This window comes from Solenopsis invicta, chromosome 5 (genome assembly GCF_016802725.1).
Source record: "Solenopsis invicta isolate M01_SB chromosome 5, UNIL_Sinv_3.0, whole genome shotgun sequence".
Lineage (NCBI taxonomy): Eukaryota > Metazoa > Arthropoda > Insecta > Hymenoptera > Formicidae > Solenopsis > Solenopsis invicta.
This window is the reverse complement of record NC_052668.1, coordinates 27,855,399-27,882,091: the sequence shown is the minus strand read 5'-3', so window position 1 is coordinate 27,882,091 and position 26,693 is coordinate 27,855,399. Positions and strand designations below refer to the sequence as shown.

At 36.3% G+C, this 26,693-nt stretch overlaps 2 protein-coding genes across 5 annotated transcripts in view; both read right to left on the bottom strand.

Annotated features, from left to right (window-relative positions):
* The window catches only part of LOC105203940 (max-binding protein MNT), a 60,291-nt gene extending 47,771 nt beyond the window's left edge, over nt 1-12,520 (bottom strand). Inside the window, 3 exon segments of the mRNA XM_011172872.3 lie at nt 1,850-1,921; nt 8,000-8,506; nt 11,509-12,520. Of these exon segments, the coding sequence (XP_011171174.2) occupies nt 1,850-1,921; nt 8,000-8,354 (427 nt within the window). The 5' untranslated portion in view covers nt 8,355-8,506; nt 11,509-12,520.
* A 3,816-nt stretch (nt 12,521-16,336) lies between these two features.
* On the bottom strand, nt 16,337-25,819 carry LOC105203941 (phosphorylase b kinase gamma catalytic chain, skeletal muscle/heart isoform). 4 transcript variants are annotated; one of them, XR_851189.3, is made up of 10 exons: nt 25,494-25,585; nt 22,794-22,963; nt 22,391-22,675; nt 22,219-22,309; nt 21,520-21,656; nt 21,326-21,423; nt 20,750-20,833; nt 20,257-20,281; nt 19,367-19,525; nt 16,337-17,166 (listed from the first exon to the last, which is right to left on the bottom strand). XR_851189.3 is itself a non-coding variant. In XM_039448890.1 (10 exons), exons 3-10 carry the CDS (start codon nt 22,855-22,857, stop codon nt 17,032-17,034), a joined length of 1,053 nt encoding a protein of 350 aa, XP_039304824.1. In that variant the 5' UTR covers nt 22,858-22,963; nt 25,066-25,129; nt 25,494-25,819; the 3' UTR covers nt 16,337-17,031. The 4 variants fall into 4 exon arrangements, 3 of the variants coding, with proteins under 3 accessions (XP_039304824.1, XP_011171176.1, XP_011171179.1); XM_039448890.1 differs by lacking the exon at nt 20,257-20,281 and adding an exon at nt 25,066-25,129 and having other exon boundaries at nt 25,494-25,819; XM_011172874.3 differs by lacking the exon at nt 20,257-20,281.
* Between the last annotated feature and the right edge of the window lie 874 nt (nt 25,820-26,693).

The window sequence follows — 26,693 nt, the reverse complement described above, 5'->3', positions numbered from 1 at the left end:
ATCGACCGGACGTTACATCCGTCTCCTCGTTACTATCGCAAGCGACATCGAACGTCGTCGTCGTCGTCGCTGAATCGTTAGGCTTCGCGACGACCGATAACGCTGTCACTGCCGACTCGCGTCGAGCAAATTCGTCCAGGACCTGAACGAGAAAGCCGCGCGGAGAAACTGTCACGGGAATGCGAGACGTATGACGCGGAGAGAGGTCCGACGTCGCCCGATGGTGACGGTGACGACTACGGTCACGACGGCGACCGCGACGGAGAAGGGAGGGCACGGTGAGGGCTAGCAACGGCGAAGCCGCTGGCGCGCTAGGAAAAACCTGAACTTTCGAAACCCGTTCGCCGCGGAGCGGCAAGGCCGCTCGAGCGATTTCGAGGGTCGCACCGTCGCTCGTCCACCTCATTCCTCGGGGATGATCCGCGAACGAGCATCTTTCAACGCGACTTTCCCGATAAAAACTGCGAGGCCCATGTCGAGGTCAAGCGTTGCATCAGTCGAACATCCTACGCATTAGATTGTTCTATGTGGAACGGGACTCGAGGAAGGATTTTTGCAATTTGCGGAGGGAGATTTGCGCAACCAGAGAAACTGGCCTGACCGATCTCGCACTTTTTGCGCCACTTTATGAATTGGCGATTGGCGATGTCCGAGCGCCAGTCAGCTGTTCGCGACTCCGTTCCAGGTTCGACGATCACGACCGGGTCGATCGTCGGCGATCGAGGGAAACTCGTACCGCGCGTGAGTCGCGGGCACCGACTGAAATCTAAACTTGTGTGCCGCCGCCTCCAGCCCGAGGATGACGTCCTCGTGCCTCCCTTCTCGCCAGACAGCAGTGGTGGCGGTAACGGTGACAGCGGAGGCAGCGGAGGCAGCGGAGGCGGCGGCGGCGGCGGCGGCGGCGCGAACGGCGCGACGACTCCCCTCCTACTCATTTCGCGACAGTGACATCCACGTCTTCGCGAGAATCGCCTCCAGTCGCCGCTCGACGCGATCACTCTGTCCTTATCGCGCGAAGGACCTCTTCCGTAGCGACGTGACACGTCGGCACTCGAGATAATTCCGAATCCGGTCGCGCGCATACTATCTAGGGCACTGCAGCGATCTCCACACGCAGAGAATTTTCTCTTATCCTCAAAAATCATGGCAGTCGTAAGACAACATGGATCTCGAATAATTTTACTTGAATTTAGTAAAGTTTAGTAAAAATTAGTAAAAAATTTAGTTAAATCTCACTAAAATTTAACCAAATTTTATTAACACGATGGGGAGATCTAAATATGTATTTTGGGAATTTTGGAAAGCTCGACATTAACTCGTTGAGCGGCATTGATCTCTTTTACTATCAAATTTTGTTTTTCTGATAGCATTAACACCGTTCATGGTCACATACATTTTTTTGTAACTCATTTTCCTGAAACGTATCTATAGATTCTTGAAGTCATAGAATTCAAATTTGAGGTGAAAAACTCAAAATTCAAAATGGCTGACCAAATATGGCGGATCAAAAATTTAAAAAATGTAAAAAAGATGCATATTTAAAAAATAACAGAAAAATCATTTAAAATATGTTTAAATTGTGTAAGACTCTTTTCAATGCGATTATGTAATTGTTTTTTCAAATTTTTGATAAAACAAAAATTAATAATTCTTATCTCTGAAATGTGCCTTCATGACTTTCAATACTTTTCAAGTCGCATTTTTTCCAAGAAAAAATTCTGATGTATAACAATCTACTTTATGTTGTCGTATGTTTTATGTACCTCAAAATAATTAATTTTTTAACATCCCTTATCATCTTCAATTTACATTGCTGTTTTGAATATTTAACAATACGAGATATACTCACCATCGATGATCAACATCTTCTCTTCACAAAAGAGATCGTCTGACTCTGTGCGTTCTCTTTTACATTTGGCACCTGAGAACACAGAAATTGTTTATTTGTTATATATTGTATTTCAATAATATAACATAATTAAAAAATTACAGAATATCAAAATATCAAACATTAGTATTAAATTAAAACTTATGTATTTTATATAAAAGACACTCGTCTCAGAAAGTCGAGGGATTTTAGATTCGATTGTTGGTTGAGATATTATTTTTCGCAACAAATTCTTTGCAATAAATGGAGTGTAAGAGGTTTCTTGTTGGCATTGTTATACTACATGTTTGTTAGCATCATTATTATTAAATTGATTGTCGATTAGATATTGTAATATTACTATTTCTCATTCAATTTAAACGATTTTTAAATCTCAATATTATTATACAATTATTTGATCTTGCAATATTGCTGACCGTCTGGAGGCTATATTAAGGGTTTGTACAGTCGTGAGCTAAAAGGTTGCAACACATTTTTTTCGATGGTTTTTGGAATGTAGACTTGCTCATCAAACGGCGAACGTAATTGGTTCTTACCTGTGGATCCAATCAATTACATTTGCCGATCGATGAGCAAGTTTACATTCCAAAAACCATCGAAGAAAATATGTTGCAACCTTTTAGCTCATAACTGTACAATATATTATGCAATTTGTTTCCACTAAGATCGGTATTCATAATTGATTCTTATATTTATGTCTTAAGTATCATCTCAAAATGTCATTAACCAATCAGAGAGCTGCATTAGCATCTTGAGGCACACATTACTCAAGGCGGTCTTAAAATCAGTAACAACTGTGAATACTGGCCTAAATCTTGGCTTGCTGAGTGATCATGTGTTAATTAACTCTAGTCATATTTTGTCGAATATAATTACTACACGTTTCTGATGATAATTAGATAAGGTCAAAGTCAGACATAACATTTATAATATAGAAAACGTTTTGTATTTATGCTAAAATCATATTACTTAATTAAAAAAAATTTGTTTTCAATTTTACCAATTGTCATTAGATTCCACAAACATAATTTATGCTATGATTATTAACAGGAACGATATAGATGCTTTTTCATGAGCTCATTCATGAGCTCATGCTCAATGCTTATAATTTCAGCGTCAAGATAAATTATATCGTTAAAAGTGATCAGTCAAGTTTCATTAATCAGAATTAATTCTAATAATGTACTCTATTAAAGCTAAAGCTAAATATTAAAGCTAAAGCTTCAAATGGCATAAATTGACATTTTATACAAATTTATAAACATAAACCTGCTGTTCAATCCTGATGGAGATAAAAAAAAAATAAGGACGGTTGTTTATTGCAAGTTAAATTTGTATTGTTTAAATTTCCTTTATATGAGAGTGTTTTTCTCTTTCCCTTCCGATGATAAGGATCGATGCGAAAATACGCACAAACGTACAAGCGTAGGGGGCGCATCTTCTCGTACGTATTTTTACGTGTTTCGTCTCTCCCTATCTATCCCAGATTTTTGTGAGAGCATTTCACGCCATAGAGACGACCGGTGAATCCACAGGTCGATAAAGCATGAAAAATTGAAAGAAGCGTATCTCCACGTGTTAGATTGGGGGGCTAGGTGAGGAGAATCCCCTAGAAAGGTCCGGACAACGCGACGAGTGGGAGCTGTGATCAAGCTGGTAGGGGCCGCACGAGCGTGTAACAGGCACGAGGGTGGGAAGGCGTTCAACTTGCCGAAGCAGCTCTGTCTCGCTTCAATTCGCTTCGCCCGCCGCCCCTGTACAGCCGCGCAGAAACTGGCAACGCCGCAATTGATCAGGACGCCACGCGGCCGTCACCGCCGGGTGGGGATTTAGCCGGGGACGCGCATGCGTATTCCAGCGGCCGATTTGTCCGCGTGTTCATCGTTCGTTGTTGACTGCGTGTTCCCATACTACTTTCCTTCTGTTATTCGCTGTCTCACATATACACACATGTACACAGTGGAAAATTTACTATCGTAAAATGAAATTTTCTAGAGATTATTTCAATCGCAGTTACATCGACTGTGCTATTTATTTATGTAAAAATGAAATTGATACATGAGACTGATCATCATATTAACTATCTATTTTGTAGTAATCTAGTACTTACAATTAGCTTATCGATTCTTTCAAATTCTTTTTTCAAACTATGCGCACCCAAGTATGTATTTATATTATGTCAACGTGATGAGATCTGTATAACTCTATTTAAATAAAAAATTTAATAATCTCATTTAAAAAAATATATATATATATAATTTTAACTTGATTTATATGAATGTTTCACGACCGACCATTACATGTGTAATAAAAACATTTTTGAAATCAAATATCCATTTGGATTTAAGATTTAACTGCATGTCTTTCATTAGACATAAACGAAACGAACTGAGGGTGACGTCGGAAATTGTATAATTTCTCTCTCTCATAGAGACAGCATTTGCCTAACACGGTATAAAATATGGAAGAAGACAGTTGCATTACGACGTTATAAAGTGGAACTGCATCCTTCAGCTGCGTGCACGATAGATGGTCTTAAATGGTCGTTTAACACACGTTGCTTGTTACATCAGGTATAATCATGCACCGTAGTACCAGCGCAGCACGCGCACCAGGATAACAGACCGGATGCATGAAGATAGAGAGCGAATTAGGGCGTTTAAATCATCCGCATTACAGCCAGAAGTGCGCGCGCGCGTGCGCGCACGAGTAGATAGCAAAATTTTTCATCTAAAGGTTTTACTAACCAAACTTGTATATTTATAATTCAAAATACAAATAGTACAAATACATCAGATTTGTCGATTATGCTTTGTTAACTTTAATAGACAAATAATCTCTTCCAGGGTCATCTACACGATATTATTGAAAGATTAAAAAAAGTGAAGAGAGGGGGGGGAGGAGGCAGAAAGAAAGAGAGAGCGCACATAACAGCTGCGCGCACGAGTAGATGGCGCGCTCATGAATGAAGCGCGAGTAGCCACCGCACCGTAGTTTCAGAGTCAGTGACCGGATCGTCCCCCCTCTCCCTATCTTGCCCTCGTGTAGCGACCGAACACGCGCGCGATCCCGGGTTAACTCCCACCACTGTCCATCGCTGCCACTACTATAGCGCTACCCCTATCCCCCCTCTCTACCATTGCATCGTTGCATCGTCTCTACGGTCACCATCAGTTCTCCTCTTTGCCCCTGAGTTTCGCGCCGCTTTTCCACCACACGTACTCGTGACTTCGACCTCGTCGGATACCTACGGCACTTCTCCGTCTATCCCCTCCCTCCATCTGAGTCGCCTGACTTCCGCCACCCTCCGAGGTTTCTCCCTCCCGCGCCGCTCGTAACTCCACTCTCGCCCTCTTTCTCCCCACCCCCCTCCATTACTCCACATGCAAGTGGTTCGAACGCGCGCGCACGTTGATTTCGCCGCAAGCAGAAAGATGCGAAGCGCACGGCGAATCAGTCGAATCCTTTGCGCTTCTTGCGCTGCTCCCCTCTCCGTCATCACAGCAGTAAACCTAAAGTCTGCTCTCCCCTCTCACATATCTCGTTTTCTTTGTCTCCCCTCGTAACCCCTGTAAATACTCACCTTTATCCACGATGCACTTTCGCGCGTGTCTAGCTACAACATGACGAGAAAGGGAAAATTCCACCGTCCTCGGTGCTCTTGGGGGAGAAGTGTAATAAGCACGACTTACTAACGACCGCATCTCGTAACACGGGATTAACGTTAAAATGGCAAGACGCATATATGTCGCGTGATAGTACTCACGATATTATTATCGTTGTAGGATAACGAAGTGGTGTTTTCCTTGTCGTAAATCATGTTTTGCGAGAAATCTTCAAACTGTCATTTGCTTGTTAAAATTGTAACGTTTCGCGAAACTTAAAAGATAAGATGGAGAGAGACGGAGAGAGAAAGCGACAATTTAACGCGCGTCATCACGTTTTGCGTAGGGTCATTGAACCAGTCAACGAACAAATAAGAACAATTACATTTTCAAGTAAAAAATGATATTAATCAAATCTGTATGAAAAATAGATCTAAGAAATATTAATATGCAATTTATTATTTCAAAGTCTTATGTTAACATTTTTCTTAGTCATTTACTGGCAATTGTTCAGTGATTGGCATAGTGACTCTATATTTGGACAGTTTTTTTTTACGGCTAATTAAGTCAATTTAAGAGAATATAATAACAATCGAAAAAATACGACGCTAATAAAGTTTCTTGTTCACAAACGCTTAAATTATAAGCAATGAATAATTTGCGGGCGAAGCTAATATAAGTCGCAAAAATACGTAATTTATACCATTTTGTACATCTTTATTTTGTGAAAGATAAATAGGAAAAAAATAGAGAACGCCTCCAAGAACAGAAGTAATGCAAGGCCAAGGTAGATCGGCACATCGTTCAACGTGCTGGGTTCGTCCTCGTTACTTTCTCCCTACGTTTATCACGGTTGAGAAACACTGTCACGAGGTAAATCATACCTAATTTGGAGGCGGTGAACGCGTGGTCCTCACATGCAACTGCGTGTACCAGTGCTTCTCACTCAAAGCAGACTGTCAACGTATGTGTTATTGTTTTCGTCAAGTTATATGTGAAATGTAGAGAAAGCGAGATAGAGTGAGACGAAAGGGGGAGGGGGAGAGGAGTAGATTAAGAAAATATATTTATTATTTCCTCTAATTGAATCGACTTTGCCAATATTTCGCGATAAAACTGTTATAACTGAACTTTGGAACAAAAATATCACCAAAAACTGAATCGCACGTATGAAAAGTTTATCATTTCAAAAAGACAACTCTCTCTCTCTCTCATATACATATTTATTATATATCTGAAGAACTAAAAATTCTATTATTCAGAAGATCATATAGATGTCTCTCGAAATGTTGCACAGTTTCGCAGTTGTACAATTCCTTTTATCGATGCCATCGATTTCTCTATCTAATCTAATCAAAGAGACAAGGGTAATGCGTTACCTTCCACATTGTGATTCTTATTCACAGACATTTGATAACAGAGTACACGAGCCTGCTTGAGCACCAACACAACTTTAATCGAACGCGTTGCTTGCGTATATTTCGTTTACATGCGACTGTTAAAACTTCTCTGTCTTATTATCGGGGAAAGATAAAGATAATACGTTGCAGACACAACAGTGCATCTTGAAACGTTGAAAATTTGTCGCGTAATAATTCGATCGATATTTCTGCGCGTTTAAAAAGAAGCGTTATTGTTATCGGCAGATTACTCACTACATCCACGAGACTATTACCGTGGCACAGAAAAATATATAACCAATTGTCGCGCTTGATAATGCAATGGCGCAGCGAAAACGCATATGGCACTCACATCGTTATCTATGTTTGCGAGGAAAAACAACGCGATTAAAAGAATTTTAACGCATTGACCACGTCTTTCACGTCATTTCATACACAATCCTTCTCATTTCCGACATTGGAATTTATATTTGACGAATGAGGAAAAAAATGAAATTTCAAATTTCATGTTACAGTATTATATTTTACACTAAAATGATTTTTACACGAATGACGTGACGATCAATGCATTATATAAGCAACTCTACATACAAAGACTGATCAACTCCGATGAAGTCTCTCTTCGTTTCTCTCGTTTGAACAATAAAATTTATGAATTACCAACTGCAAAACTTAAAACTGATTATTCCTAATCTATTTCATAATTATTATATTGTATTTTCAATTAAAAAATTACTTCATTATTAATAAAATGTTTCACATCTCACACAACGTATAAGTAAATATAAATTAGAAAATGGATAAAAAAATAAAATATTATCCGTTTGAAGTTTTGCAGTTAACAACTCATAATTTAATAGGCGTTTACACCAATGTAGCTTAACTTGGTTTAACCTTATTTTCCATCTTTTTTGTTGTAAGAATTGAAAAAAGATAGAAAATAAATTGAACCAAATTAAAAAAATAATCTACATTAATGCAAACAGACCTGATCAACTTGATCGGAGTTGGTGAGATCAAAATCATTTTTATGACCGCGACGCAATGTAACGCCATTGCATCTCGTCATAAAAGGTCGCGCCGGAGAAGCGGCGCGTGGTACTCACCACGTGGCTCGCTAGAGGCATAAGTGTGATTGGAGTGGGTCGGCGCAGGCGCAAACGAGTGCTGATCGCAGGAGGAGGAGGAGGACGAGGTGCTCGCCAGGCGCTCCCGCTTCTTTTCTTCCTGTTCGACATAGTAGGCCGCTTGCAGTAACGTTTCCAGGCTCATCCTGCGGCCGGTTTGCTGTTCTATCCCGACGGGCGTAGAGGGGTGGGGTACGCGCTGCTGCTGATGATGATGACGATGGCGGCTGTGCTGGTGCTGTGTTTGTTGTTGTTGTTGTTGTTGTTGTTGCTGTTCCGTTGAGTCTCTGTATTCACAAACAGCCGCCAAATGATCGTCCTGATTCCGTCGCATCGAACCGCCGGCGTCGCAGCCGCGGCCGCAGCCGCCGTCGGGTCCGGACGCCGGCGATGAATCGACAGGAACGAGTCGCAAGCCCGACGCCCGACCCCCCTGCCCTCGCCCCTCCTACGCTGCCGCTGTGCTGCTCGACGCGGGTGACAAGCCTGCGTGCAAAGGAGAAACGAATCATTAATAAACAAGCATTACTCGTATCAGATAAAAGTGACGATTTATTTCAAAGGCGTTTAAAAGTCTTCTCGTTAATTGTAATCTTAAATATTTAGGCGATAACTTTTCGCAAGGTAGTGGAAAACAGGAAAGATTACGGTCACGTAGTGTCTCTTTCTCTTTTGCCAAAGTCAAGAGAAAAATGAAAGGAGAGCGACCGAGAGGGAAAATCTCGACGCAATTTACCACGTTTTGTTTGGAGCTCGGCGGACTAATCGACGTTATCGGGCTTATCTAGAGGGTGTCGTGGACGTCGCGGACATGACCGGTGTGTCTACGACGTACGTCACGTGACGTACATGCGTGACGTAATGCGGTCGCGCGGGAAGCCTTTCCCCACCGTTCCCCCACAATTCCTAACCACCCACTCACACGTCGTCGCTGTTGCAACAGCGCATTGGACAGAGCGCATCGCGCAGGCGCGTCGGCGGCTCTTTTTTTTTCCTGCAGCGCAGAACGGACGGCACGTATCCCCGAGCTCGTGCTGCCGGCTCGGCTCGCTGGAGCCGAGTCGGGCAGGCTGCTCGAAAACGGCGAGGATGCTTCGAGATAGATTGGACACTTGAGAATTTAGATATAGATCGGACACTTAAGAAGTCAGCTTTTCAAACGCATCGACTTCCGATATATTATCAAAGCACACGAGACCAGAGTTGTCAGATTGGGCATTACTCCAAATTTGAGTTTTGTTATTATCACGGGATTTTTTCAGAGTTAATAAGCTTAGAGAAATTTCCAAGGGGGAAGATATAAAAAGATCTATAGTATTTTTATCCTTTCAAAAAAAAAATCTCCCGTAATATTAACAATTATCCCTCAGTGCCCACACTTCAAAAAAAGTTTCTTTTGTTGAATAATATTCCTAAAATATTAATAAAAGATGGTTATATGTATGTCCACTCCTGATAATATTATATTAATATTCTATGAGAAGTCAATAATATTTACTTCAATATTTTAATTATTGAGAATATTATAACTTTTAAATGAAATAATTATAAAATTTATGAATATTTTATGCATAATTAATTTTTGACCACAGTAATATTCACGGAACATTTTCATAATATTCTACGGATATTAAAGTAATATCCACGAATATCAAATAAAAAGTAAAACCACGAATATCAAATAAAAATGGACATATAATATTAATACAATATTCCCATAATATTAAAATAATATTGAGAATATTCTCGGAATATTATTCTAATATTATTTTAATAATATTCGTATAATATTGTAGGAATATTGTGTGATTATATTTCGGGTTATATATAATAATATTAATTTTCTTTTAAATTGATCATTTAGAGATTGAAAAAAAAAAGAATTTTTTGGTGTCAGAAAGGTTGTAGCACAAAAAAATATTTTGCAATAAGTAAAAAATAAAAAAAACTTTGAAAATAGGCCTGGGTTACGCTGATCTAGTGTGGACACTGAAAGTTAACAAAATGAAATTTGTAATAAAATACCTCCCTCCTCCCATTCAAATCCCAGACAAATCTACACAAAGCACAGCCTCGGCGTATAAACCTGTTCTTTCCTGAACAGATTTTCACGTTTCGTTATTCGATCTTTCTATCTCGAAATAGTTAAATTCTTGTGGAACTTTATATAAATCTACCGAGGCAAAGAGCCTCTCCATTAATTGGAAAATTATAAAGGCCTCTCTCAGGATAAGGTGCACGAGCTCTTGATATCGCGCGGCCGATCGGAAATCGACAATTCACGGGATCGTGCAAACGTAGCAACGCTCTCGCGCGGATCGCCTCGTTCCCCCGCCGCCGCACGAGCGTGCGTGGTGGAAAAAAAAGAAAGGGGAGACCGGCAGTGGCGTCTCGTTACGTGGCCGTTTGCGTGCGCGAAACGGCCACGAGAATGCACGCGGTTACGTCGTATCGGCGCATGAAATCGTACAATCCTCGCATTACAAAAATAAAACGAATGTATGTCCCTCGTGCGAACAACGGTACCGCGCGGAGACACTTTACTGTGCAAAGAATCTCATGGACATAAGAGGGAGACGGAAAATAATTCCTAAAAACATACGTGTACGGTTCATCGAGAGTCAAAACTATATTTGTCGCGAACAAAATAAGCTGTTAAAAAAAAAATAGAAAGGCCATTAGAAATGGAATAAAGCTTGTAAGATTCAGTGTGCCGATTTAAAAGCGAGGTATACATATCTCAACGGACGGAATCGCGAAAGCGGACGACGTCGGCGACGCGCGGTCGCGCTCGCATTCTCCGCGGGAGAGGCGCGCGGGGTCGGCACGCGAAAATAGTGGAAGGAGGGAGAGCGGACGCGCGGATCGGAGCGGAGCAGCGCGGCGATTAGCCAGCCAGCGGAGGTGCCGTCGCCATCGTCGTCAACAGCAGCAGCAGCAGCAGCGACATGCGACAACCGACAACGGTAGACGGGACGACGTGCACTAACGGCAGTCAGCTCGTCCAAGCGGCGTACGTTCTCGCGAAAATTCGAAGGAGCGTGGCGAGCTCTAAAAATTGACAAAGCGCAACACGCACGTTAGAGCGGTCGACGATGCACGCAATGCCGGCCAATCACGAGGCTCGCGGCCCGTGACGTTACCGAGCCGACGTCGCGCCATTGGCCACCTCTATTATGGCATGGAAAACACGCCACGCAACCATCTCTATACACATGTTAATTAAATAGGCGCTAGTAACGGAGATAATGGTTCACCGAGGCTCGCCCGCGCTCGCGTTCCGTCGCTTGCTCTCTTTCTCTCTCTCACTGTCTTTCTCTCTCTCGCGCGCGCGTGCCCGCTTCCTCCCGCACCGTCCCTGTCGCTCTTTCTCTTGAACGGGCGTGGTGGTTCGAGCGAGAGAGAAAGGTACGGTCTACGGGGATAAATAGAGATAGAAGGAAAAAAAATAAAAGGTAGAAAGGGCTGATACATCCGCCAAAACTTACAGGTTGAAACACGTTGCGATCCGAGTTGCGTGACGTCCCAGTGCACAGACACGCTGGCGAGGTATACACGACACTACGAAGCGCGTTGAGCAGGCAATCGTGTCGCTTGCTCGGTTTCTCAGTCCCCCGCCGCCAAAAGTCACTCCGCCGTTGAAAACGTGATCGGCGATCCTGTCAGCGTGCGCGCGCGCGCGCGCGCGCTGTGTATGTGAGCCTGTGTTATAATCGGGCTAGCTGCCCCCGATCCGTCGTAAGGATTCCGCCACGAGGATGCGGCCGACGACGAGGAGCGACACAGAGGCCGACGCGCGTGAGGAATGCCCGCCGATCGCGAGGCGCGACCGCGCGACGTGCCGACCGTTTCGGAGCGCGCGGCGAAACGCGGGTTATAACCTGATCGATCTGGCGCGTGGCGGTGGCATTTTACAAGTGCTGAAAACCACTGCGCATCAAACTGCCATGCTTGCTCGGCCACGATTCACGTGTCCGGGCGGTGTGGGCCAATAGTCGCGCGGCTCGTGACGTCACCCGGCTGTATCGACGAATGAGCGCGACCCATGTGACGCAGCAGTCCCGCTGGGCGTGTGAGACGTTTGTCGTGGAGCGCCTGCCCTTCGCGAGAGAGAGTCGTTCACTCGCGCCGTCGATCGGTTATCGTTATCGTCATCGTCATCATCGTCATCGTTGTCGTCTCGTCGTCGCCACTGCGGTGCGAATCAGCGGAGGAATTCGCGCACTCGCGTCTCGCGGCCGACCGTTTTACCTTCTCGAACCTCTTGGCGAACGCGACACGACACGACACGAACACTGCTGCGCTCCTCTCCCTCTTTGTACGTCGCGCGACACGTTGCGAGGGCGTACGAGCAGCCAGGCACGTACGCGGGGAACGCGAGAGAACGCGGACGAGAGCGCGGAGCACATCCGACACCCGGCTCGCCCGGGCAAACACTCGCCTCCGATCGCGGCGGCAGCGGCGTCACCCTCCGCCACCTTTTGTTACGTTCCTTCTCTGTCACATGGATCGACGCCGCGCGCGCGCGCGCGCGCCCGCCCGCCGCTCGCGATGTTGCCGCTTACTCTACCGTCTGCCGGACGGACACGGAGCTACGCTCTATTGTTTACTTTCGCCAGTGCGCGCGCGCGCCACGCGCCCACGAGGTCGTGAGAGGCTGCGAGATGACCGCGGCTGCTGGGAACAGAGCACATAGAAGGACCAGTATCAATCATTAGTATCAAGTTTAAAACTTACATCTTCTGTTTAACGATCATTGTCTCTTGCATATGAAAGAAGTAGGGTGTTACGAAAAGATTTATTTCTGCTGTACTCAGGAAAAATACAATAGACATTTCTTTTTGTCTTCTTAAGACGAGAGATTCAATGATGCTTAACTCTAACTCGTCGTCTATGAGTACGTCGCATCCTGTGCAATTTTTTACAATGCTATAACTTTTATAATATAATTTGAAGACTTGGATTTGAGGTTCGAAAAAAAAAACCGTATCTTGTACCATTTTTTTTACATTGCTATAACCTTTACGATATAATTTGAAGATTTGGATTGAGGTTCGAAAAAACTTTAAGCATACTCTGTGCCATTTTTTACATTGCTATAATTTTTTTTATAATATAATTTGAAGACTTGGGTTGAGATTTTAAAAAAACTGTAATATAGTTATAAGCAGAGGTATTCTTTTTTGTAGGGTTGACAATTATCTGTTTATCCAGATATTTGGATATCCGAGATAGAGATAGATCCGAGATTAAATATCCGATTGAAGCGAATATTTTTTAGATAAGATGAAAAACAATAATCCGGATTGATTCGGATATCCGGATCTTCATATTCTATCCGAAATATTTGGATATAGAATCCGGATAATATCACTATCCAGATACTCGAATATCCATAGATTTGGATGAAATCGTCAACCCTACTTTTTTGCATTATTCTCAACACGGGAGTGCATAAAATTTTAAAATACATACCTGGTATCCATGCCTAACTCAAGTTTTCAGCGTTCTGAATATTCCTTTATTTTTTTTATTAAATACATATTTACTGGGTTCCAGATTTTATAAAAGTGCATAAAATTGTAGAATTAAAAAAAATAATTTTAGAGTAATAAGTACACATTATTACGTGTATTGTAATATTTTTTTACTTTTTGCATAAATGTATGCAAACACTGAAATTTCCGGGACTCTCTTCGAGATCCGTGCTCTTTAATTATATATACAATAATATTTATTACATTCTTTATCCACCATTTTATATTGCTCAAATTTTGTTTATGTATAATTGTAAAATCCTGATTTGTTGTAAACTAAAAATCCCACTGGTTTTTTTGCTTTTGTAAAATTAAAAAATTTGAGATTTTCTATTTTTTCAAAGTAATTATCATTTGTAATATTTGTAATACAATTCTTTTAAACAATTGTAATGACTTCAGAGTAAAATATTTTTGATTCGGATCTCGTTTATCGCCTTTAACTCTAAAGTATAGATTTCACATATTATAAATTTAAAAAATGTTTTCTGTTACAAGATACAGCGTGACAAAGTTACAGGGTTCCACAGACCCATGGATGGCAAGAAAGATAATCAAAAATAAAGGTGACAGGGTAGGGTTAAAATTATGATAATACACATGAAAAGTCAAGTTTAAATCAGAGAAACGCGAAATGTCGCAGTCATTCGCAAGACAGATCATTATGCTATACGCAGAAAAAATAATATTAAATTAACCCTTTACAGACACCGTGAGTCTTTCGAAATCCCAACAATTTTTCTATTTAGAATTATTCGGCCTCAAATTCGAACACGTACAAAACTAGTAAGAAAACTCTCTTTGATTAAATAATTAAAATCATACGCTTAAATGTTGAAAGAGTATATCAGAATTTTTTGAGATTTTTTTGAACACAAAACGTAAAAAAAATATCGTTCTCTTAGCAACCAATAATGTTTACTACTAGTGAAATTTAGCGGTGTCTGGAGTGGGTTAAAATTGATGTTCTACTTAATATGTATATTATCTTGTTTATAAATAATTTAATCTTCTTTCAAGAATTTGATAATCTTAAATTTCAGCAAATTATATTTTTATTTCAATGTTGTAATAGTTATTTAATGAGCGCAATATGAATAATTGATAATAACAGTTTTAAAATATTCTTATTCATGGTTTAAAGATATCGTTTGTTATTTTTCTCCTTAATAAAAACATATTTCCTTGATGAAATTATACAAATGTTTCATGTAAACAAGTTTACGTCTGTTTAACAAAATCTCATTTCAGTATTTAATATTGAAATAATTTTGAAAATAAGGTTTTTTGTATACCTAACGGTATCGAAAATATTGGTATCAAATTAAAGATTTTCTCAAATTCTGTTGATCGTACAATCATTGTATATACATATAAGAAATTTGACTTCTTGCTTATAGTATATAATTTAATATTTTTTACAAAAATTAACAGTTTTAAATTCCAGCAAAATATTTTTTGTATTTCCATTTCAATGCTACAATAGTCATTTAAAGAGCACAATATGATTATATTGATAATAATATTAAATATTAAAAAATTCTAATTTTTACAGATATTTTCTTTATTTGATATTTTTTTCTCTCAATTAATGAAAATTACTATTGAATAACGAAAATATTTTTCTTTAATAAATTATATAACATTCTTTATATAATCTCGTTTTAACATTATTTCAAGAATAAAGATATTCTCAAAATAAAAATGTTTATTTTTCTGTGTAGTCATGCACCTCGTCATGCACATTTTTTCTCAAATTCTTTGTAAATATTTATTAATTGGCCGATGATATTAATCGATTTAGGGAAGAATGACAAATCGAAAGAAACACAAATACGTAGATAATATAGATTCGTTCTTTGTGGTTAAATTTTTTATACATTTTATGTTGCATTCTTTTCCCCTCTCTAAAGTTTAATTATACAGCTATTTCAAGCATGATATAATAGTCTAACTACATGAAGAGCAGATAAAATAATGTAAATTACAGAAATAACATGTGATGGCAACTATACTTACAAAAAAATCTTGTAAAACAAATTTAAAAACAACTAAATTAAATTGATTTTCTACAAATTCTAAAAATAAGTTTTGTTTGATTTGCGTATTTCTTACAGAAACAATTTACATGTGTGTTTTAAGACCAGTTTATTTGTACAAAAATTGTGACTAGATTTTACATAAAGTAGTATGTCCTCTAATAAAAATTAATCTAGAAGTTAAGGCTCCTAACTCCTCAGCCGAGAACTCCGTATTGACGGTAGCGACATTCCGTCGCGGACAAAATTAGAACTAATAGACGTGAAACGTGACAGTTTGACGATGAGATGTTGTCGTGCATGTCATTTTGTTATTATGTGTTTTATTGTGAAAATATGACTTGTCTCATATTTGCCAAATTCGTAAAAATGGACCGCGAGTAAAGTTTCTTTGAATTTTATACATAAAAGCACATTTTTCACTTCTTTCAATAGCTATCCGTGTGTTTTCCTGTCTGAATAGGCGTCACTTTACGTGCTTTTTACGACTATTTACTGACTGCTAGGCGAAAAAAAGGATAGTCTTAACCGATATTTAGAAGTGTTTTAAAGCCATCTGATTAGTCTGTTTTATCCAAATTGTCTTTATTCACAAATGGCACGTCGGAAACTTTAACTTAACCGTGTGTTTTCCTGTTTTAATAGCTTCACTTTACATGCTTTTTACGACTATTTATTGATTGTTAGGCGGAAAAAGGATAGTCTCGGTCGATATTTAGAAGTGTTTCAAAGCCATCTGATTAGTGTTTTATCCAAATTGGCTTTATTTACAAATGGAAATGGTCGGACAAAATTACGTGTCATTATACGCTATTTTTCGCTTCTGACATCACGACTTCAATATGGCCGCGACGAGTACTCAGGAGCCTTAATTTCTGAAAACGTATTTTTACACGTAGTTGTAACCTGGAATATTTTTACATTCTGCAAAATAAATCATGTTAACATTACGTATACATTCTGCATTACGTAATAAGTATGTCACAAAGTATCATAGCTATAGAATTATATCTTTTATATAATTAAATATATCATGTTTCATTTTGAATAGAGAACAAAGATTTAAATAATCTTTAATAAAATAATTTACTTTACTTCGTTGTCATATGTGATAACAATATATATTGTAACAATATATTGTAAAACTTGTAATATATTTAAAAATATCAGAAAATTCTGTATACTTCAAAATTTTTTTCCTATTCTAATTTCAATCAATATACTAATAAATTATATGAAAGGTATTACAGAGAGAAAACCTTATATATAAGTTTAAGTAAAAATCTGATCAGACTAATATCCACTATAGTTCAATCTAAAAAAAAATTCTGTTTTCGAATATTTTAGAATTACATCTGTCTGATATATGTTTCATTAGGCTCATCGAGATTCTGATGCCAGTAAATTTAACTAAAATGGTTTAGCAAAGTAATAGTTATCTATTTAAATTACTAACATATAGGTTCTTCAATTCCGTTTTTGGAGTATTTTCGAAAAGTGCCGCTCGATTCTGGCCCTCTCCTTTCTTCACCCAATGCCCATAAACACGAAACGCACAACCATCGATCACCTGCAAACAATGATGAAAAATATTCTTAGTAAAAATATTCTTATCATTATACACACACGCGCGCGCGCACGCGCACACACACACACACACACACACGCACGCGCGCACACACACACACACACGCGCACGCACGCACACACGCACGCGCGCGCGCACACACACAATGATTCTGTGGTAAAGCCACAGAGAAGGAATATAATTTTAGAATTTTAATAAAAATTTATATTTATTTTTAAAAGAATTTAATATTTAATTGTCTCATCATGAAGACTCTCTCTCATTGTCAGTAGTGTTACTACAGAATCACCGATGCTAAACATTTATTCAATTACACTTGGTCACTAACAATTGGCTAAGTAGCATGATTACGATTCGATCTTACCTTTAAATCTAATCAATCACATTAAGGCTACGTTTGGAAACATCACCTGAGTGCCCGCATATATCATTTTATTCTTGTTGTTCACCAAATGTTAAACAAAAATAAAATTATACATGATGGCACTCAGGTAATATTTCCGAATGTGGCCTAAATTGACAAATAAGTTAGAAATATGTAAAGTAACTATAAAAGCAACTAGATTAATTTAGTTACTAGTTACTAAAAAAATATAACTAAAATAAGTTATAGTTACAGATGGAAAAAAATAACAAAGTTATGTTACAGTTACCAAAAAAGTAACTTTAACTGTAACTTCGTTACAAGTAACTTTCCATCCCTGTATGTAATATATAATGAATAATTATATTATAAACACAATTTTTACACTGGCACAACTTCAAATAATTCCAAGTCACTATCCATAAAACAAAGCATTTTTCACATTATTTTTAGAATATTACTACAAGTTTCATTCTGTATGGGAAGTGACTTGGAACTATTTAAGGTGATGCCATTGACTAACGATTACGTTTATAATGTAATTATTAATTACTATATAATATTAAATGTAAAAACTTACTTTATTAATAAAAACATGTGAAATTTATCACATTTGAAATTAATTTTGTCTCCTAAATATACTAATGCCACTTTTTTAGTCCATGGGTTAATTATACCACCTCAAATAATCAGAAAATGTAAGAACTATTTATTTTTATTTTAGCCATTAACAATTTATCTAATTGTTTAAAGATATACAAAGTCTCAAACTATACAGAAAAGCAAGACATATTAAAAAGAAGAAAAGTGCTCTAGTCCAATTTTAGCGAAAAATATGCTTTAAAAATCAAAGTTAAAATTTTAATGTAAGGGAACTCAAATATTCAAGGAACCGGAGACATGGATTCTAGTCGAGCTGAAATTTGAGAGATTAATTTTTGTAAAATGAAATCATTTTGGGGGATGTCACGGAAAAAATTTAAAAGTTGGGAAATAAAAACCATTCTAGTTTCACACGCTCCTTACAAACTCTTTTACAACAAATCTTTTAAGGGGACGTTTAACAAAAATAACATTTTTCACAAATAATTCGTAAAATTGTTACGTTTACTGCAAATTTGGATCCGCATCTGTGCGAGAATTTACTTGCTTGGCATTCAGAGCTGTATTTGTTTATCATGCTGGCTCCGGAGCCGCAAGCTCTTGTTATTCTCACCTACTTACTTTAAGAATGGGAGTCAAACAGACGCACTTACTAATTTTAAATTTATTAGGAGTTATTTTATATTTCAGAGAGATCCATATATTTAAAGGCGAAACAATAATAAGTAATACAAATACTAATAATTAATACTGACAGTGAACCAATTTGTAGGAATTTAAACAAATTAAATGTGTTAATAAAGCCAATAAAACTAGCAAACAATTGGATGTCAATATAAATATAATCTCTTTAATTCCACATTCAAAAAATACGGAACGACTGTTTCGACTTATTTTTAAAAAGAAAAAATAATGTTATATGTAAAATGACTTGTAAATATGATTTGTTCTTATATTTGTGTCTTAACTTAAATTACTGAATAATCATCATTGTGTATCTCTCCCATCTAATGTAAAATTATATGCGTGCTGAAAAGGAGACTCCGACATATGGGACGACATTTAGAATCTAAATGTCGTTCCGTATGTTTTAAATGTGGAATTAAAGAGATTTTATACTGGCATCCAACTATTTGTTCATTTTATTAACCATATTTACACATTATTTAAATTGTTTAAATACCGACAATTTTTCTATCATATAGAGCGATTTACCTTTCGCAGAATTTTTATTCTATATGGGTCCGTACAAGCTACTTGGGTCGAAAGCGGTTCAGGTGTGATGTGAAGTCGTTTAATACGAATAACAGCTCTCACGCAAATAATTGCCAACTGGAATCTCTTCCTCGCATTGAACGATTTCGCTTTCAGTTCCTGTGTAACGAATAAAAAGTTATATATGATAAAAATGTACTGGTTATTCAACAAAAAGTAACAAACTTTCTAAATTAACATTTTATATATACATATGTCAAACAAAGAATATTATTCGCTAAATATAATAAAAGATAAAGCTGTAATACTATGTAATTGAATACAATACTCAACACTTAGACTACCAAAAAAAATTAATATCAAACATGTACATAGCTAAACACACGTTCTTAATATTGTTAATGAATTTTTGTATGAAATAAGTACATCAGATAATTATATACGCGTATGCAAATGTAAACACACACACAAGCTCAATTAATTAGATATGCAAATAGTTTAGTTTGCCTCCTCAATTAATTTTCAAACATTAATGTTACTAATCTTGTTTATGATTTTAATATAATCAATAAATGACGACTAAAAAACAAAATAAATACAAATAATCCTAATATGACCGGGAAGTGTAACAATTTAACGAAAAACAGCATACCGGTCGAAAGCAGTTCTTAATGCTCAACATTTTTCTATGTAAATTTACAAACATCTTCAAACTGCGCATTATACTTCGAATTATTTTTTCTGACTTAACACACAGATTTTTTAAAGAAGGACCTTAAATGTAATATCACGAAGTTAAATTGCTAGTATATTTAATTATTTTTTTACATCTCTATTATATAACCCCTAATCCCGAAAAACTGTAAAGAAATTATTTCGAAAAATATTACCTCGGTTTGAACTTGGATTCTGCAACTATCCAGGAAGAGTGTCTTAGCCATTTCCACTGCACTTAAAAATAATTCGGCGCGAAGTTTGAAGAATCTTGTAAATGTTTGTAAATTTACATTGGGATTTTAACTTGTGTCCAATATAGCAGCCTCAATAAGAATTTTCCACACGTCTATGTTCACACTATACACTCAATGTGATGAGTGATATGAGTGTGTAATATGAACACAGACGTGGAATATCTTTATTGAGGCGGCCATAGTTAAAATTCCAATAGAAAAATGTTGAGCACTAAGAACTGCTTTCGATTAGTGTGTCGTTTCTCATTAATTAAATTGTTACAAAAATAAATGTTAATTGTTACGTAAAAACAAATTTAATTTATTAATAACAGTAAATATAAAAAATATTATAATAATCAGTAAATTTTATAATGATAATGGAAAGTAAACATAGGTACCGGACAAAATAAAAAGAAAACTAATTAATTACCAAAGCTAATTGAGATATTCTACTCAGACGTCGCGAATTAGATGACAGAGAACGTTTTAGAGGAGCGATGTCTTGATCCCACAGCTGTAAAGTCAATAACTTGTACTTTATAAGTATATATATGATAATCTATTAAACGCGGTAATCTAATTCCATATTTTATTTATTGTAAAAATAAATTATTGTAAATAATTTATTGTAAAAATAAAAACAAAAAATGAAACAGAAAATTAATAATTTCATATACACCATATACTTGTCCATAAACCCCATATTACATCATTATGATATATTTTATGTATTTTCTTTGCTGTATGTGTTATAATTCTTAGATATCCCATATTTAGATGGGTGTAAGTATATTTTGAAATGGGGTGAGCAGAAAAAATAATAAAGCGAGACAAATTAATAGCGAGATGTCATAATTTTGCAGTAAAATATATGCATAAAATATGTATTAGTTATTTAAAAAGATCTTTAAAGTTTATTTTATTATCTTTATGTTTTATTTTTATCTTAAATTGAAAGTTATAAATGCTAACGTTTACTTTAACATGTTCAGTAGTAAATACTTACAACTGTATGGAAGAACGAATGTTCCAGTGCGTCCTTTATAGAAATTCTTCTTCTAGGTTCAACAACCAGCAACTTTCTTATCAAATCTTTCGGAGCCTCTGAAATAAAGATTATAAAACATATACTCACATATTTAATTACCTAAAAATTCAATTCTTTCTTTGTAATTACAATTTTTATCAATTACAATTTACCTGTTATATCAGTCCATTCGGGAGAGGTGAATGAATAATTTCCTTCCATTATGTTTCTAAGCATAACCATTTGCTTTCGATGCCAAAATGGAGGACAGCCAACTAATAGCGTAAACATAATCACGCCACAAGCCCATCTGTTACATCATAAACGAAAATGGAAAATATAATAGAATTGTATTTCGTAAAAAACTGCAATATATATTTCAAGTTTTCTAGCTAAAAAAAAAAGCGAAGAAGAGTTACAAAATATATTTTCGTGTAAGATAATTTTACACGAAAATGATACGATCAAATTAATTACACTTTTTCTTTTCATTTTAAAATGTTCTTGACTAAGAACTAGTTTCACAACTTCCGGTTAACATAATCGATCAATTAAGTATTATGATTCTCATCAATCCTATTTAATGACAAACACGTTTCTTGATCAATAGAAAAATCAATCGATTAAGTTAACCAGAGATTGTGAAACTAGTCCTAAAATTTTCAAGTTTTAATTAAATTTCTTCAATTCAAATGTTTATATATTTAAGTAAATTTCCATTGCACTTCACAATTGATGTTCAAGTACATATATAACTGAAATACATAAATTTTGGACTAAAGAAATATAATTAAGTTAAAAAATTTAATTAAGTTAACTTTTTAATATATATTTCTATGAATTAGCATGTACTTTTGTTGAAGAAATCTTACATGTCAACTTCAAATCCGTAACCTTCCATATTTTCAAACATACTACACTTTAATACTTCTGGTGCTAGATAGCCAGGTGTACCACAAAGATCTGTAAAATATATAAAAAATTAAAAATTTAATTTTTAAAACTTGGAATATATATAAAAGTAAAAAAAATTAATTGACAGACCTTCCAATTTTTCTGTAGGCTTCAATATTCTGGCAAATCCAAAGTCCGTTATCTTTACATTTAAATTATCGTCAAGTAATATATTCTCGGGTTTTAAATCTCTGTGCACTATTCCTTGATTGTGTATGTGCTGGACTCCCTCAAATACTTGTCTCATAATATAACGCGTCTTCTTTTCAGAAAGTGTCACAACCGATGTAAGATAATCAAACAACTCTCCATTCTTGCATAATTCAAAAATTAAGAATATAAATGTACTAGATTCAAAAACATCATGCAACTCAACTGAAAATGAAAAATGAAAAGAAATAATATGATTTTATATAGCTATATTTCTTTTAAAATAAATTAACAAGTTTTTTGTTTTGTAATATATTCGTAAAAATGAGTAAAGCAAGCTTACTGATATACGGATGTCCAGCTACTCTACGAAGTATCTGTACTTCTTGCAGTGTAGCATCTTTCATAGTATGCCCATCCTCGTTCGTTTCATTGCTGATGTCTATAATTTTAGCCGCGTACTCTCTTCCCGTCTCTTTCTCTATGCATCTCCTCACAGTGGAAGATATTCCCCTGAAATATTTCATGAAGATTATTAATCTTGGAACACTACTGTGAGTAAATTTTCATTCAAGTGCTAATTCCACATAATAATACATGTAGCACAGTACACAATGTCAATGTTTTGTGAAAAATAAAAATTTTGCAAAAATAAATATAAAAATATTCTATTTTCATTTTAAATTAATACCTGAATATCTGTTTTTATTCAAAAATTATTTTTCTAAAAACAATCACTTATTTTAGAAAAATAAACTGGCAGAGCAGGGTTGAGGCATTGAGTCACATTATAAGCAAGAAAAATAATAGGAGAAAACAGATCTAAATACTTGAAATCTAGAAAGAGGTTTCCTGTTATAATAGTATAAAAAGTGGGACCAATACTTTTGATTCTTTGTATAAATCCTACTTGATATTTAGACAAACAATGTGATGGACTATGAGGCTTTCCTTTGGTATGCTTGATCAAGGAGTCGTTAACAGCAATGCTTTATATGATTGAAAATAAATATGGATGGATATAGATATTATTTTATAAAAAGCTTGAATGTCACTGATCTTCATCTGCAAAGCAGATTATAACAGAACATTTAAAAAAGCACTTAGAAAAACTTAAAAAATCATTATGGATATATTTTTGTGCAATTTTAAGCATCAAAAAACCAAAATTACAATAATAACAATAGAAGTTGAAGAAAAGACAGATGTAACTATTGCAATAAAATTGATAAAAAAAATTTGATTTTGTTGTGTTGCCCGCGATAAGCAATTATAATATAATAATCAATTACAATCTTCAATATCTTAAGTACAATGAGTACAATATTTTATTAAAACTTTTCCATGAATAGAAAACATGTTTGTAACAAAATAAAAAATTTTACTTTTTGTCTCTTATTGAAAATTATTTTCATGTGCCTAATACCTATAAATTTTTAGATTTTTTTAACCACTTTTAATACACGAAACAATGGCCTGACTCAAAATATTTCAGTTTATATAAATAAGATGCAGATTTTCACATTGTGAGGATTAAAAAATTACCCTTTATTTCTATTGTGTAAGCTGGAAGGTTAAAATAACTGAACTGACACTATTTTAATGTAAATAAAATCTTATTAAGTGTTATTTTAAGCTACAAAAATTTTAATAACACAAAACAGCAATGTTGTGAACATACAAAATGAAGTCACTGGAGTTTGACACAGAAATGAGTTTGTGCTGTTCATAGGGAAACTAATAGTTTCGATCCTATCACACAAAAATCTCTACTATGATTTTTTTTGTAAAGTAGATAAGGAGTAGGAAACTTTTAAAAGTTACAAGAAATTTCAATAGATTGATCAATTTTTAATGGGGGACTCAAAATCTTCATTTTATAAATAAAAGATTAGTTTTGTAAATCTTTGTCCAGAGCAACGTTAACGTAAGAAAAATTCGAATAACATTCTAAGATTAAAATAATATTTATATGTTATATTAGTAAGTTTACTTTGTAAAATATTTATATCTCAAATTTAGATATATCCAATTGTTGACAAATACTTACTATTTAGAAATTTTATTTTGACAAAACTGCTTTGTTCTAACGTATCATCTAGCACAATTATTCAAAATTTTCATCAATACGTGATGCTATTACTAAATAATACAATATTCGTACAATATAGCTTTTGGGGTACAAAATATTATTAATTTATATTTAAAAATGTATAAAGAGTCTTAATTGTGTGTAAATCTTCCAGAAAGTATTAATATAAGAAAAATATGAGTAGCAAAGTTAAGATAACGTTAATAAGATTTTTGTACATTAAAACTGTATTAATTCAGTCCTAGAATTCAGTTAGTCTAATACTTTGCAAGCTACAAAAAAGCAGCTAAATGATCGATAGATATTAACAAGAATAAAAAAATTAATTGCGAGTGAATTTTTACTTGGAATAGTATTAAAAAAAGAAAAATATAGCAGCAAGTAACGGCTAAAATAACATGTAATATATTTGTTCAGTTACTCTAACATCTTGCAATTCATAAAAAAAGAAACGTAAAAGTACAGAAGAAACAGAAAACAGAAAAATGTAAAAAAATCTTTAACTATGTGAGTGAATTTTCACCTGAGGCTTGTTTTCTATTCCTGCACTAGACTGCACTGGAACATCCCTTCTTGCTTTCGCTAACCTTCAAATATATATCTTTTTCATTTTAAGTGCACACTAATTCAGGGAGTTCAGGAACAGAAAACAAACGGCTGGAGTAGTGTTAATGTAAAAAAAAAATATATGAATAACGTTAATCCCAATCCGCCGAGATAACTCTGATATTTGCGATTTGTGCGAGAACTTGTCGAAATTTGTTTTAATTATGTAATATCATCATCAACTTGAAAGGTGATCCATTGCAAACGATGTTTACGGCGATCGCTGGTGTCACGCGAAAATGCACAATATATGAATAGAAGAGAGGCACTGTAAAAACGCGAGTCAACAATTAATAATAACATTGGCAAACGTGATTTGTCCGAATACAACGCGGAGCAACGCACCTGCCCAGGATCTCCTTAGGCTCGTACTTGGCGTAGAATCCCTTCGCCGCATCCTTGTCTGGCAGCACGTCATCCGCCTCATCTTTTGCCATGATTCGCGTCGCGTGTCGTTTTCACTACGACGCACTACGACGCTCATAAGAGACGCGCTGCGCTTCTCACACAAATCTCAACGATGGTGCATTCGCCGAGAACAATTCACTCCCGAGAAAGACTCAACAAAATTCACCGATCGCAGCCGAGCAATCGAAACATACTACTAGTAAATGAGCAAAGTTCCTATCGCGCGACCGCACTGTCGTTCATGTCGTGTCGGAGTGTTCGTCACGTGGTTGTAAACCTCTATTCTGCATCGGTGCACTTTCTTTAAAAACGGTTTTAACTTTAGGTTTGTTCGCGTCGTGCTTAAACATATCTCTTACTCACACCAATGCGCTCCAATATATTTGCAAACGTATTAGAGCGCGATGGAGTAGGAGTATAATGGAGCATGTGATATATGAACAAACCTCTTGGAGAGAAGCTAGAAAAAATTCGGTTTTTTTCTGAAAAATTGCTGTTTGCAAAATTTGCTGTCTGAAAAATTTTCCTATGTAAATGACATACTACCTAATTTTACAGTATTATTAAAATAAATACACTTTGTATTAGCACTGGAATTAATGGGGAAGGTTCCGATAGCGCACATCCCGATAGCCCACCAACCAATCATCTTGACTTATCTAACCCTACCTACGGAAAATCTCTAGACATCTGCCATTGTGAGTGGTTTGTGTGCTATCAGGATGTGCGCTATCGGGACCCGCCGGAATTTTGATGTTGAGCTAATTTTGGGTGAGGCTCAGTTGCGCACAGACCCAATCGGACATCACCAATCACGTAATCTAATCTAACCAAACCAACGGAAATACTCTAAGCATCGGCCGCTATGATTGGTGATGTCCAACTAGGTCGTACGTGACTGGGACACTCCCGCGCCCGCCCTTGACAGCGCGAACATCACGCTCTGTGGTTGGATATTTTCAAATGCTCACCATTTAAAAACTATTGACCCCTCAATATTTTGCTCTTAACATTTTCGACTAAATTTTTTATGAGGAATACGTGTCGGTTGTTGCGAGCGACTTGAATCACCCCGTATATTTTAGTCCTCACTTTAAATACAATTTGTATAAAATTTTTAATCGATCGTGGAAGCGC